General features: G+C 42.1%; 1 protein-coding gene across 1 annotated transcript in view; it reads left to right on the top strand.

Moving 5' to 3' along the window:
- Positions 1 to 15,890, top strand: part of PER3 (period circadian regulator 3) — a 59,968-nt gene that overhangs the window by 29,883 nt on the left and 14,195 nt on the right. The window contains 5 exon segments of the mRNA XM_045064929.1: positions 1,395 to 1,527; positions 1,984 to 2,108; positions 2,334 to 2,507; positions 13,330 to 13,994; positions 15,514 to 15,760. Coding sequence (XP_044920864.1) covers positions 1,395 to 1,527; positions 1,984 to 2,108; positions 2,334 to 2,507; positions 13,330 to 13,994; positions 15,514 to 15,760 — 1,344 coding nt within the window.

The following is a 15,890-nucleotide window of genomic DNA, read 5'->3' on the forward strand; positions in this document are numbered from 1 at the left end:
AGCTCCTGGCTGGCTCAGTTGGTGGAGTGTGTGACTCTTGATCTCAGGGTCATAAATTGAAGACCCCTATTTTTATTATCTTAAAGATAATCTTTTTAAGTATAGAAGTTTGGGGCGCCTGGGTGGCTCTATTGGTTAAGCAACTGCCTTCAGTTCAGGTCATGATCCCAGAGTCCTGGGATCGAGCCCCACATCGGGCTCCCTGCTCAGTGGGAAGCCTGCTTCTCCCTCTTTCTCTGCCTATATGGGTGTATGTGTCAAATAAATAAATAAAATCTTTAAAAAAAGTTAACAAGTGACAGTTAAACAGGCCTTTTTCTGTAATCCCCTCTGGAAGTGAAGCAGCATCTACCAGGCAGCTAAGATGACCTTCACTAACAGCAACAATGGTAGCTAAGTCAGCTTCTCAGCAGTGTTTGACGTAACTGGTTCCTCATTCCTTGACCCAGTTTCCCCGTCTTGATTTCCATGACGCCATGTTGGCGGGCTCTCTCTTACCTTTCTCCATGCGCTTTTTCAGCCTCCATTCTTGGCTTGTCGTTCTCCACACAAGATTTAAGTTTGTCACAGTTCCAACCTGAGGCCTTGTGTCTTCTCTCTGTACCCACTCTGTCCAGTATGGTAGCTACTAGCCACACACTAAATTCAAATTAGTTACAGATAGATAAATCTTAAAATTTAGTTGCTCAGTTGCTGAAGCCACATTGCGAGTGCTTAATGGCCACCTGTGATGTTGGTGGCCACGGTGCAGGGCAGCACAGATGCAGGGCGTTTCTGTCACTGCAGAAAGTCCTGTTGGACACAGGTCTGGAGGGCACTGCCTTGCACTTCACTCTGTCTGGTCACCCCAACCCCGGTAAGGCCACCATCGGTCACTTGGCAGGTAGTGTCAGCTCAGTATCGTGAAGTCCTCATTAGCCTTCCACCTGATAGTTTTACTATTGATCTTTGCTGAAACAACTGATTCACTCCTTTTTTGTTAAAAAAAAAAAACAAAACACATTAATTTAATCATTCCATATGGATATCTTTCTGTATTGGTGCATTTTTTTTTTAGAGCTGAGTTCGTCTTTAATAGCTACATATTATTCTCTTGAATGTATAATGCTAAAGGACCTGATCTAGCTTTGTTGGGTAAATTCTTACATATGTAATAGATTTTTTAGAGATTTTATTTACTTATTTGACAGAGACACAGCGAGAGAGAGAACATGAGCAGAGGGCGTGGGAGAGGGAGATGCAGGCTTCCTGCTGAGCAGGGAACCCAATTCCAGACTCAGTCCCAGGACCCTGGGATCTTGACCTGAGCCGAAGGCAGACGCTTTACAACTGAGCCACCTGAGCACCCCAGGTATATAATGTTTTTAATTACACATCCTTTTCTTCTGTTTCAGATGAGCAGAAGGCCTCATCTACCTTCCAGACATTAAAAAACAATAGTATGCCCCTGGAGTCTTATGAAGATTGGAGAAAAGACCAGCATAACCCATCACACCAGCAAATAAACTGCATTGACAGTGTTATCAGGTGTGAGACATGAGTGTTGAGAACATGTCCGTTTTCTAAAAGTATACATCATCGTAGCAATAAAACATCCCTTTTATTACTGGTTGTCTTGATTTTTCACTCTTAAGTCACTAGATATTTATGGAGTGCCTACTTACATATAGTTTATAATAAACTGAACATTTCAAGGGCTGCAAAAAATTAGAAGATGGAGCCCTTCTTTGAAGGAGCAATGGCATGGTGGAGAAGAAAAGACCTTGATCATAAAAATTAAATGAAGCAAGATTTGGAGATCAATACAAGGTCACAGTAAAAGAGATACGACAGGACAGTGATTGAGGCTGGGATGGTCAGGGAAGACCTCATTAAATATGAGAGTACAAAGTACCCACACAGAAGTGTGAGAAAAGCAGAAATGTGGGAAGTGGAAGAGTTAGGGGACAGGCAGGCATGCGTGATCTAATTCTGTTGTTGCAGATACCTGAAGAGCTACAACATTCCAGCTTTGAAAAGAAAGTGCATATCCTGTACCAATACAACCTCTTCATCCTCCGAAAAAGACAGACACAACCACAAGCCAAATGATGCTGAAGACTTGCATGGTAACACAAATGCCCTCCTCGATAGAGGATGATTACAAGCCATCCCTTTCTGTTTCTAAATTTTTATCTTATTTCATTAATCACAAATGAGGTTAAGTTTCTTATGGCTCTTTTATGGCCGAGAAGTTTTAGCTCGTCAGTCACAAACATCTGCCAACTGAGTCTTCATTGTAAATTTCCTATGGGGATTCTTCTTTTCATTGTGACTTTCTCTTGTGCCCCCAGTGGTGTCTCAGATCCCAGCCATAGCCAACCTGGAGATGCCGACCACCGGGCGGCCCGCACTCGCTGCAGGAGGTACTCCGAGGACCCTGGCCCCCACGGCACTTAGCCTGGGCTCTGGCCTGAACCAGTGCAGCTACCGCAGCACGCTCATTCCTGCCCCACCACCAGAGACAGGTGCTGCATTCACCTTCTGCTCTCAAGTACACTGGGCGGGAATTACACTACCGTGAGAAAACGGAAGCCCTTAACATCAGTTACTTAGGAATAACTTCTAAATTATAATTACATTTTCCTTTCTTTGACTCAGTTAAAGAACTTTTGGAAATACCGTCATGTTTATATTGGTTACATAGTTGGGACTGTATTTCTAAGTCATTGTCATTTGTTGTCACATCAGCTGATGTGTGGGAAGCACTTAGAAACAGTACCTGATAACATAGTAGTAAGTCCTCAGTGTTAACCGTCACTAATGAAGTTTCCTGTGGGGCTGCATTAGGTCACTTTGTTGCTGCCCTTGAAAGAAGGTGTCCTTGTCAGACTCTGTGGTTGTGACTAGATTGACCAGTGTACATCCACATTTTCCTATTGGCCTGGTGATAATGAGGAGGGTGTGTTTAAAATCTTTCAATAACATAATGACTTGGTAAATTACTCTGATGTCTTCTTTTTGTTCCTTTTTACTGCCTCCCATCCTTTGACTTTGTCATTATAACAATTTGGTGGACAAGAGCTGGTGACAAAAGTGTTAAATCAGGTTTTTCAGTTCCTTTACTAGTCTTCAGTGGCAGATCGTCAACACACGTGGAACTGTTACTCTGTGCCGCCATCTCTCCCAAGTCCTTCATAGGAATTAACTCCCTTAATCCTCACATTGACCCTCGGAGATGGCGAGTATAGTATTGACGTGTGGGCTGGGGGTCGGTGGGAAGACGCTGGAGGCACAGCTGTTGGGAGATTAGATTATGTTTCTAATAAACTGAAAATAGTTCTATCAGAGCTAAGCTTGTCCCTCAGGAAGGGGAAGATGCACATTTTTTAGTGTCACTTAATACTTTCAACTCCCATGTGGACATACACTGCCCGTGCTAGTCCGTACGAGGTGGGTCTCATCCAGCAGGGAAAGATTTGTTTGATTATGCCTTTAAACGTTTTGTACTGTGGTATATATTACCATTTTGAAAGAACTCATACTGAAGTCTTTAAGCTTTCATTTCAGGGAATATTTACTGATAATTGTTTCTCCAGATCTAAACCAGTCACAGCATCGGTGGTGCCACCTCTTTATTCCAAGGACAGTAAACAGAATCAGGAGATCTGTAGAGTATTCATATGACTTCTGCTTTCTGGAAAGCTTATATTCCTGTAGCTTACGCCGTGACTCTACTTATAAATGGGGTCTGAGGACTTTGACCACATATACATTTCCCTGCCAGTCATGATCTCCATTATGTATACAGAGCAGTTAGGGCATAAACAGGTTAAATCCCTTAACTTGCCCAAACTCAAACAGCAGATGAGTGGCAGAGTAGGGAATCCGACATTAATAAGTAGCCTCCAGAAACCATTCCATTAACACATATTTTTGAATCTGTAGTAGGGTCAAGTTGGAGTGTGAAATAAAGCCAGGAGATAATGTGTGATTTTAAGAAATACCCAAACCTAGGCGGCTCAGTCAATTAAGCATCCGACTCTTGGTTTCAGTTCAGGTCGTGATCTCAGGGTCATGGGGTCAAGCTCTGCACTGGGTGTGGACCCTGCTTGAGGTTCTCTCTCCCTCCTCTCTCTGCCCCCTCTGACGCCCCACTCACATGCGTGCTCGCTCTAAGAAAAAATAATGAACACACAAAAGAAGGGCAGAAAAGGAGGAAGAGAGCAACAGCCATGACCACCAGAGGGCGTATGTCAAACGAATAATAATCACTCTAAACCCGGCTATGTCTACTCCCATTAAAAGGCAGAAATTGTCAGAACAGATTAAAAAAAGAAAAGACCCAGCCGAATACAGTGGGGAATTACAGCTTAAATAAAAATCCACAAATGGATTGAGAACAAAAGGGGAAAGAAGCACAACACAAATGAGAAGCTTAAGAAGGCTGGCGAGCCCGTATGATTCAGACTTTAAGACAGGGTCTTCCCAGAGACCTTTCGTGGTGGCAAACTGTTCACTGGGGAGACACCGCAATCCAAATATATTATACATATTTGCTAATAACGAAGCTTCCAAGATAGGAGGTAAAAATAGAGTTAAAGAAAGAAATAGACTTTCCATAACCATAGTTGAGGAATGTTACACCCCTTCTGCACAGTTGATAAAACATCTAGACAGTTAAGTAAAATTTTAAAAAATCTGGACAGAAAATGAGTAAAGCAGATGATCTGAGCGATGCTGTCAACGACATTGACTAATTGACCTGAGAGAACACAGTACCCGATACTTGAACAATACTCATTCTTCTCAAGCGCTCACGATGTGTTCGCTGAGATATAGAATATGTTGGGCTGTCATAGGTCTCAAATTTAAAATGACTAGGAATCCGTGAAGCCATGTGGGGTTAGAGTTTTCCTGGCCAAGTGTTGAACAGCAGATTCAGTTTCTGCCGTAGACACAGGGCTGTTCAGGGTTTCTGTTTGTTGAATGAACTTAGTTTGTGTCTTTCAAAGAATTGGTGTATTTTGTCTATGTTGTTAGGTTTATTGGAATAAAAGTGTTCATGATGTTCCCTTATTCTTCTTTTGATACCTGTTAGATCTCTAATGATGCTCCTCTGTCATTTCTGAGGTTGGCCCCTTCTGTCTTTCTTTTCTCTTTCCCCTGATCTGTCTGGCTGGAGTCTGATTGATTTGATTGGACTTCTCAAAGCACAGGCTTACGATTGCACTGGCTTTGTTCATTGTTTTTCTGTTTGCTGCGTCACTGACGTCTGCTCTGATCTTTGTTATTTCCTTTCTTCTGCTTACTTTGCTTTTATCTTCCTCTTCTTCTCCAGTTTTTCAACTGGAATAATCAGATGTCAGACATTTTTTTTTCCTACTGGAGTTTAATGTAAATTAAAATCTGCATCCCATACATTTTGATGGATTGTGTCATTTTCATCGTGTTCTGATACTGTCTACTACCCCCAGCTGTCTCCTTTGAAATCACTCATCATCACGTGTCTCTGGGTTTGTTTTTTATCATACATTACTTCAGCACCAAGATTTGGGGGTTTTCCACGGCTCTGTTACTGATTTCTAATTTAATCGCATTGTGGTCAGAGAAAATACAGAACCCGAATTTTTCTATATTTGTCAAGACTTGTTTTATGTCTGTGATATGGTTTCTCTGGATGACTGTTCTGTGCACACTGGGAAGAACGTTTATTCTGCTGCTGTTGGGTTGAATGTTCTCTGTGTAAACTAAGTCAGGGTGGTTGATACTGTTGTTCAGGTCCTGTCTGTCCTTACTAATTTTCTCAGTACTTGTTCTGCTTCAGAAGAACAGAGATCTCTGACCTTAACTGTGGATTTGTCTATTTCTTCTTGTGGTACTGCTGGTTTTTGCTTCATGCATTTTGAAAGCATTCTTATTTTGTGCACAGATGTTTAGAAGTGTCATGTCTTCTTGATGAATTGGCCTTTTTTTCTTGTGAAATGACCTTCTTTATCCCTTGTATATTCTCTGCCCTAAAATATACTTTGTCTGCGTGCATTCAGGGCTCAATAATTTAAGCATCTGCCTTTGACTCAGGTCATGATCTCAGAGTCTGGGATTGAGCCCTGCATCAGGGTCCCTGCTCCATGGGGAACCTGCTTCTCCCTCTCCCTCTGCTTCTCCCCTCAGTAAATAAATAAAATCTTTTTTAAAAAAAATTAAAATAAAATACATTGTCTTGTATTAATGTATTCACTCTAGCATTTTTTTTTAATTAGTGCCAGCATGTTACATCTTTTCCTCCTTTTTACTTTTGACCTGGGTATGTTAATATTTAGAGTGGGCTTTGTTTTAGTAGTTGCCTTGGGGCTCCTGGTGTACACATTCGATTGTTCACAGCCCACCTTCTGGAAATATTATATCATTTCATGTATAGTACAAAAACCCAACAATAGGGTACTTCTGCTTCCCCCTTCTGGCATTTGTTTGTTGGCTTGTGTTTTCCTTCTACATATGTTGTAAGTCCCGCCCTACGCTGCTATCATTCTTGTGTAGGTAGTGGTTATTTCTGCAACTGTTTACCCATGTAGTTACCTCTTCCAGTGGTTTCATTCTGTTTTGTAGACTCACCTGAGATCATTCTCCTTCTCCCTGCCTGAGTTTCTTAACTACTTCTTGTCCCATGGGTCTAGTGGTAGTGAAGCCTTTCTGTTTTCGTGTGTCTGAAAATGTCTTTGCTGTCCCTTCGTGGTGTAAAGGTTTGCTGGCAGAGCATAGAATTCTAGTTGGCAATTTCACCTTTCAGTACTTTAAAGATGTTGCTCCGCTGCTTCGCAATGCCCTGTTTTCAATGAAATCTGCTATCCATGGTTTACTTGCAGCATGGCTTCTCTCTGGCTACTTGTAAGAGGTTCTCTCCTTTTTTTGTTAAGATTTTACCTGCCAGAGAGAGAAAGCAAGTGCTCGAGAACAAGTGTACGAACGGGAAGCAGCAGGCACCCCGCTGAGCAGGGAGCTCAACATGTGATCATGACCCTGGGATCATGACCTGAGCTGAAGGCAGACACTTAACCACTGAGCCAGATGTTCTCTTTATCACTGATTTGCACAGTTTGAGTATGATATGCCAAGATACCCTGTCCTGGTTCATTGAGCTTCTTGGATTTGTAGGTTTACAATTTCCAGCAAATTGAAAGTTTTCCCTCCCAATTTTTTCCAGTACTGCTCTCTCTCCTCTTTTCCTGCGACTAAAGTTACATGCATATAGGCCGCCTGTGGTTGTTCCACAGTCCACTGACACTGGGTTCAGTTTCCCAGTCTCTTTTCTCCCCCCCTAAATTTGATTTTGGATAGGCTCCTGCTGGGTCTTCAAGTTCGCGAATCTTTTCTAATGCGGTATCTGTCACTTGGATTTCCATTCAGTGTATTTCTCATCTCAGGTATTATAGTTTTCACTTTGAGAAGTTCTGTTCAGGCCTTTTCTTTTGTTACATCTTCCATGTCTCTGACACGATTGATCTTCTCTCTAGCAGTGTGGAGTGCAGTATAGTAATTCCTAATGTCCATGTCTCTGATTCTGACATCTCTGCTAGTCCCAAGGCGTTGACCAACTTTTTTCTGTCTTATGGGTTTTATTTTCCTTGCTTATTTGCATGCCTGGCAGTTTTGGATTGGATGCCAGATATTGTGAATGGGTGCTGATGAGTATCCATTCCCATAAATATGGACGAGCTTTATTCTGGGACCCAGCTAAGTTACTTGGAAACAAATCATTCCTTTCAGGCTTTGCTTTTCAAATTTGTTAGGCAGAACCAGAGCAGTGTGTAGTCAGTGGCTAATTATTGTCTGCTACCGAGGCAAGTTCCTTTGGAGTACTGTACTCAGTGCCCCATGAGTTAGGAGATTTTCAGTCTGGCTGAGGGGAGCCCGGGCTATTCTCCATATAGTGTGAGCTTCGGTGATTGTTCCTTCTCCCATGAGTACACTGGTGAATACACCAGGGGGTTCTGTCTGGCTGTGTGGAGCCCGCTATCTGCAGCTCTCCTCCCCAGTACTCTTCCCTCAAAACTCTAGCCACCAACCAGACTCTCGGCTTTGCCTTGTCAACTAATGGGGTTCACAGGCTTCACCTGGTTTCCCCATCCTGTATCTCAGAAACTCTCAAGGCAGTAGGCTGGGGCAGCCACAGGGCTCAACACGTTTGCCTCCCCCCAGGGGTCACTCTCCGTTGTTCACTGATGTTCAATGTCTTGGAACTTACTGGTTCACATGTTTTGTCCATTTTCTTAGTTGGTTCAGGCAGGAGGGTAAATCCAGTCCCTGTTACTCCATCTTGGCTGTGCTGTGTTGATTTAAATGAATCAGAGTGCACTTCTGGAAGTGGAGTGGGGCCAGGCACATCCATGCTGCCTGGATACTGCACAGAGGGGAGAGGTGGAAGGGATGTTGTGGGGAAGCCACTGTGTCCACCATGAAGCCTCTTGTACTGGGGAGAAGTAATATTTAGAAGCAACTCAAAGTCTGTCTACAGGTGTTTACTTGAATAAATTATGGTATACACAAGAAATGGAAGCCTATGATACAGAAAAAGTATAAGATAGCTGTCATTGAACTGGTAGAAAGGATAGCATTAAGTGGGAAAAAAAAACCCGCTATAGATAATGTACATATTACATGCCTTTGGGGTAAAAAAATCTATATTCTTACTTCTTTATAGGTACATAAGAAAGTGGACTGATAGATAAAGATATAAAAGAAATGGTTTTCTGTGGTGAAAATAAAGAAGAACTAGGCATATAGTAGGCAAGGAGTGGGGAGGATTTAATGACTGCTTTTTCAAAGCTTGTTGATTTTTGAACCCCATGAATATATTACATATTTGAAAAATTAGTTCAAAGATAAAAACATTTTGGAAAAATCTACAAAGCTAAAATATTTACAGTAAGATTTTAATAAATACTCAATATACATATTGAGTATTACAACTCTGTAAAATATATATACAAGTGCACAAAGAGTATAAAGAAAAGCAGAAAAAGGAAACCAACTTATTTGCTAGGTTGATGAAGTTTTATATGCCTGCTGTTGTAATAATAGTTGTAAGAATTTATTGAAAATAAGTTAAATTTAGTGAAAATAAATAAATGCAAATAATTGGTAACAATTAAAATGAAATCTGTCAATGATTAACAAGGAAATAAGGGCTTTGAATGCCACACTGGACCAGATGGACTCCACAGATACATTCAGAACATTCTATCCTAAAGCAACAGAATATACATTCTTTTTAAGTGCACATGGAACATTCTCCAGAATTGATCACACACTTGGTCACAAATCAGGTCTTCAACTGGTACCAAAAGATTAGGATCATTTCCTGCATATTTTTGGACCACAGTGCTGAAACTGGAACTCAATTACAAGAGGAAATTAGGAAAGAACTCAAATACATGGAGGCTAAAGAGCATCCTACTAAAGAATGAATGTGTCAACCAGGAAATTAAAGAAGAATTTTTAAAAATTCATGGAAACAAATGAAAATGAAAACACAACTGTTCAAAATCTTTTGGATGCAGCAAAGGTGGTCCTAAGAGGGAAGTGTATATACAAGGCATTGTATATAAGAGGGAAGTGTATATACAAGGCATTATAAGCCTTTCTTAAGAAACAAGGTCTCAAATACACAACCTAACTCTACACCTAAAGGAGCTGGAGAAAGGACAGCAAATAAAGCCTAAACTCAGCAGAAGAGAAATAATAAAGATTAGAGCAGAAATCAGTGAAAGAGAAACCAAGGGAACAGTAGAACAGGTCAAGGAAAGTAGGAGCTGATTCTTTGAAAGAATAAGATTGATAAACCTCCAGTCAGACTTATCAAAAAGAAAAGAGAAAGGACCCAAATAAATAAAATCACAGATGAAAGAGGAGCAATCACAACCAACACCAAAGAAATACAAACAATTTTAAGAACGTATTATGAGCAACTATATGCCAACAAATTAGGCACTCTGGAAGAAATGGATGCATTCCTAGAGATGTATAAACTACCAAAACTAAAGGAAAATTGAAAACCTGAACAGACCCATAACCAGCAAAGAAATTGAAGCAGTCATCAAAAATCTCCCAACAGACAAGGGCCCAGGGCTAGATGGCTTCTCAGGGGAATTATATCAAACATTTAACGAATTAATACCTATTCTTCTGAAGTTGTTTCAAGAAATAGAAATGGAAGGAAAACTTCCAAACTCATTTGATGAGGCCAGCATTACCTTGAACCCAAAACCAGACAAAAACCCCATCAAAAAGGAGTATTACAGACCAATATCCTTAATAAGCACGGATGTAAAAATTCTCACCAAGATTCTGCCAGCTGGCTCCAACAATACATTAAAAGGATAACTCACCACGACCAAGTGGGATTTATTCCTGGGCTGCAAGGGTAGTTCAACAACCACAAATCAGTCAATGTGATATATTATATCAATAACAGAAAGGACAAGAACCATATGATCCTCTCAATAGATGCAGAAAATGTGTTTGACAAACTATAGCATACTTTTTTGATTAAAACTTTTCACAGTGTAGGGATAGAGGGAGTATACCTCAATATCATAAAAGCCATATATGAAAAGCCTGCGATGAATATCATTCTCAATGGAGAAAAGCTCTCATTTCCCCCTAAGGTCAGAAACAACACAGAGATGTCTACTATCACCACTAGTACTAGAAGTCCTAGTCACAACAATCAGACAATGAAAGAAAAGAAAAGGCATCCAAATTGTCAAGGAAGAAGTCAACTCTCACTCTTCTCTGATGGCATGATACTCTGTGGAAAACCCAAAAGACTCCACCCCAAATTGCTAGAACTCATACAGGAACTCAGCAGAGTGGCAGGGTATAAAACGAATGCATGGAAATCAGATGCATTTCTATACCCTAATAATGAGACGGAAGAAAGAGAAATTAAGGAGTCATTCCCAATTACAATTGCACCCAAAACCATTAGATACCTAGGAATAACCCTCACCAAAGAGGCAAGGATCTCTACTCAGAAAACTATAGAAGACTCAGGAAAGAAATTAAGACACAAAGAGATGGAAAAATGTTCTATGCTCATGGATTGGAAGAATACTTATTGTTAAAATCTGTATGCTACCTGGAACAATCTACACATTCAGTGCAATCCCTCTCAAAATACCATCAACTGCTTTCACAGAGATGGAACAAATTATCCTAAAATTTATGAGAACCAGAAAGACCCTGAATAGCAGAGGAATGTTGAAAACAACCAAACCTGGTGACATCACAGTTCTAGACTTCAAGCTGTATTACAAAGCTGTAATCATTGAGACAGTATGGTACTGGTACAAAAACAGACACACAGATCAACAGAACAGAAGAGAACGCAGAAATGGACCCTCAACTCTATGGCCAACAAATCTTCAACAAAGCAGGAAAGGATGTCCAATGGAAAGAAGACAGTCTCTTCAACAAATGATGTGGGGAAAATTGGACAGCCACATGCAGAAGAACAAAAATGGACCATTTCCTTACACCATTCATAAAAAATACTCAACATGGATGAAAGACCTAAATGTGAGACAGGAATCCATCAAAAATCCTTAAGAACACAGGCAGCAGCCTCTCTGACCTTGGCCACAGCAACTTCTTGCTAGACAGGTCTCCAAAGGTAAGAGAAACAAAGGCAAAAATGAACTATTAGGACTTCAAGATAAAAATCTTTTGCACAGTGAAGGTAACAGTCCACAAAACTCAAAGACAACGGACAGAATGGGAGAAGATATTTGCAAATGACATATCAGATAAAGGGCTAGTATCCAAAATCTATAAAGAACTTATCAAACTCAACACCCAAAGAACAAATAATCCAATCAAGAAATGGGCAGAAGAGAGGACAGACCTTTCTCTAAAAAAGACATCCACATGGCCAAAAGACACATGAAGAAATGCTCTGCATTAGGGGAATACAAATCAAAACCACAGTGAGACACCACTCACACCAGTCAGAATGGCTAAAATTAACAAGTCAGGAAATGACAGATGTTGGCAAGGTTGTAGAGGAAGGGGAACTCTGCCACACTGTTGGTGGGAATGCAAGCTGGCGCAGCCACTCTGCAAAATAGTATGGTGGTTTCTCAAAAAGTTGAAAATAGAACTACCCTACGACTCAACAATTGCACTACAGGGTATTTACCCCAAAGACACAGATGTAGGGACTCGAAAGGGGACCTGCACCCCAATGTTTATAGAAGCAGTGTCCACAATAGCCAAAATATGGAAAGAGCCCAGATGTCCACAAATGGATAAAGAAGATGTGGTCTATATCTACAATGCAATATCATGCAGCCATCAAAAATGAAATCTTGGGGCACCTGGGTGGCTCAGTGGGTTAAAGCCTCTGCCTTTGGCTCAGGTCATGATCTCAGGGTCCTGAGATCGAGCCCCACATCGGGCTCTCTGCTCAGCAGGGAGCCTGCTTCCCCCCTCCTCTCTCTCTGCCTGCCTCTCTGCCTACTTGTGATCTCTATGTGTCAAATAAATAAAATCTTAAAAAAAAAAGAAATCTTGCCATTTGCAATGACGTGGGTGGAACTAGAGTCTATTAGGCTAAGCAAAATAAGTTAGTCTGAGAAAGAATTATCACATGATTTCACTCATATGTGGAATTTAAGAAACAGAACAGAGGATCATAGGGGAAGAAAGGAAAAAAATAAAACAAGGTGAAACCTGAGAGGGAGACAAACCCTAAGAGACTCTTTTTTTTTTTTTTTTTTAAGATTTTATAAATTTGTGTAAGTGCTGGGAGATGTGGAGTTTTGCTTTTAAGAAAGTGGAAGATGGGGGTGCCTGGGTGGCTCAGTTGGTTAGGCAACTGCCTTTGGCTCAGGTCATGATCCCAGGGTCCTGGGATCAAACCCCATGTCGGGCTCCTTGCTTGGCAAGGTGCCTGCTTCTCCCTCTCGCTCTGCCTGCTTCTCTGCCTGCTTGTGTTCTCTCTCACTCTCTGTCAAATAAATAAAAATAAAATTTAACAAAAAAAAAAAAGTAGAAGATGATGATGGAATAAATTCATCTTAGCAATTTGTTATCAAAGATCTTTCTTAGATCCTGGATCTGAGAAGCTGATTTTCTAAGGAAAGTGATTGAGAGATACTGAAATAAGTTTACTTTACAACAGCTTTTATCCGGGATCTTGCTCATGTCTTCAGGAGTAGTGGGAGACATAGTTACTGTTGACAAGTGTCTCTTCTTTCCTAATCTATTTATAATTACCTGCCAGTGGCCTTCTTGTCTTCTTTTTTGGTTTGAGTTTTTAATAATATGCCTCCCTCTCTATGGTTGCAGGAGACTCTGCTTCCAAGCAGGCCGGGTCAGCTGGCTGCAAGAAGGGGAAGCCCGGGCGGAAGAAGCCGTCGGGGCCGTGGAACAGCAGGGACGCCCAGGACACCTTCTGTCCCCGCTTGGGAGGAGACGGCCGGCACAGGCAGCCCTGGAGCCCTTCCCTCGCCTCCAGCCTTCCCTCCCCGGCTGCCTTGATGGCTCCCGACCTGGCTACTTACCTCGTCCCAGCCCTGCCTTCTGTGGGAAGAGATCATGCAGTGTCCCTGACCGCGCTCAATCGGCTGCCTAAGGCCACTTTATGGAATGACTTGCAGACTTTTCCTGCGCTCCCTTCTTCTTTAGATACTGTGATGACCATTTTCTTGCCTGATCCCCATGGCTGTCCCCTGTTGTCACCATCCTTCTGCCCATATGATTTCCTGGGAACAGCGGGCTCTTCTGGAACGCTGGCCTCACTATCTGCCGTTGCTCCACACCTGGAGCCACTGTCCTCTGTCCCCGGCCGGAGGCGGGCAGAGGGAAAATGGGAGATGCGGTGTGGAGAGCACCCCTGCGTTAACTCAGGGAGCAGCTCACCGCTACAGCTAAACTTACTGCAGGCAGACATGCTCGGATCCTGTGAATCTTCAGATCAGACGAGAAGGGATATTTGTCCGGAAGCAAAGTCTGTAAGTGACACTAACCTCCAGCACATGAGCGAGAACATAAATGTGGGTCCTTGTTAAAATTAAGGCTCTTGCCCTGAGACCCAATACTGAAGGCTTAGCAGATAGTTGACTTCATGGCTGGGGTTGATGCAGCTTTGTGTTCCAGAAATATGTACTGTATCTGCCTGGCTCTGTTTCAAAAGCCGGAGTTAAAGAATCTGCTGTGTTCTGGTTTCTTAGACACTTTGTGAGGTTTGTTCCCAAAGTGCTGTCTTTCACGTTTTCTATGTGAACTGGGTTTCCACCCCCTGCCTTTTAAAATTTGATATCCAGGATGCCTCAGTTGATTAAGTGTCCGACTCGTGATTTCAGCTCAGGTCATGCTCTCAGGGTCATGAGATCGAGCCCCACGTCAGGCTCTGTGCTGAGCACAGAGTCAGCTTAAGTTTCCCTCTGCCCCTCCCCCTGCTCACACACACACATGCTCTGTCTCTCTCTAAAATAAAAAGAAATAAAATGTTTAAGAAAAATGATACCCAGTCATTAAACTTAACATACCCATTGCCTGTAAAATGTGTTTTCTTACTTACAACTGGGGTTGTGGGCGGTAAGGCAGGAGTAAACCATACTAACAAGACCCGACGGGAGTGAGTGTGTTCCTGCAGGCACGGCTGAGGGACACCAGCTATGGACTGAGCCGGGGAGTCCCTTTCTGCCCATGACTTCTCAGTAAAGTAGGCAACTTCTAGTCCCACACGAATGCACATCATTTTCAAAACCAAAAATTAAAATGGTCATTTTCCTTTAACTTTTTATCTCTTTTACCTAAAAATCATTCTCAGATGTATGTATCCAGTTAAACTTGGGAATAGGATATTCCTATATTTAGGTACAGGATTCAAGACAAGTGTGAATTTTTACAGTTTTTCTTCAGTCTTCTTTTCAAGGCATAATACCCCTTTTTGACAAATAGTCACAATCTGATGTTCCAAAACAAGAAAATACGCTGAAATTTCAAAGCCTGATATTAGTGTCCTTAGAAATGTGCAGAGTGTATGCCCATGAGCGAAGCCGGCCTGTGCAGCAAGACAGGGACGCAGGTGCTCTGGCCCGGGTTCGGTGTGTTAGCCGAACCACGGCCGCCAGCCTCTCTTCTTCATTCCTCACTTGGAAAATGAAGAGATTAATCCTCGCTGCCTTATTCTGAGGCTTTAACGAAGTAATATTCATATAATGATTCTTCCCATGCACCATAAGCTCAGGATAGCTGGACTTCTGCTTTGTTCATGACTCTAGTCCCAAGTTTTGAGAACAGTGCTTAGAACTTACAAAACGTAAGTACCAGCAGTATCTCTAGTATTACATAGGGAATATTACATGGAAAGGTAAAAGCCACATTCCCCGGGACAGGCTGCACTGTTTGATCTGTCCCTTCTGTCTGCTCTTTATTCTATTTAACGTGAAGTTGAAGATCTGCCAGTTATTTTGTAATAGGATGCTTGAGAGGTTAAAATCTTTCCTGTGTCCTGACTTCCTGCAGCGCATCTCGGGCAGTCGTGGGAAGAGCAGCGGTTTTGCCACAGGTGAGCTGTCCACGGCACTGCTCCACGAGGAGCCGCCGTCTGGAACGGGTTCTGCGGCATCAGGTAGTGGGTCAAAATGTGAATTCTTTCAGCTCTGTGGCCAGGAGAACCCTGTGCGATGGGCCGTCTGGCTTTGGCACTGGTGTGGAAATAAAGTATTTTTTCTTTTTTTTATGAACTTTTTGGGGTACATATACACACAATAGAACTCACCAAATTTGGGTATACAAGACAAGAATTCTGACAAAAACATACGTGAGTGTCAGAGCACCACAGTGAGCACGGAGGACGTTTCCCTCACCTGGAGGCGCTCTCGTGTGACCCGGTAGACTCG

The sequence above is a fragment of the Mustela putorius genome, unplaced genomic scaffold, assembly GCF_011764305.1.
Source record: "Mustela putorius furo isolate JIRA1106 unplaced genomic scaffold, ASM1176430v1.1 tig00003853_pilon_pilon_pilon, whole genome shotgun sequence".
Lineage (NCBI taxonomy): Eukaryota > Metazoa > Chordata > Mammalia > Carnivora > Mustelidae > Mustela > Mustela putorius.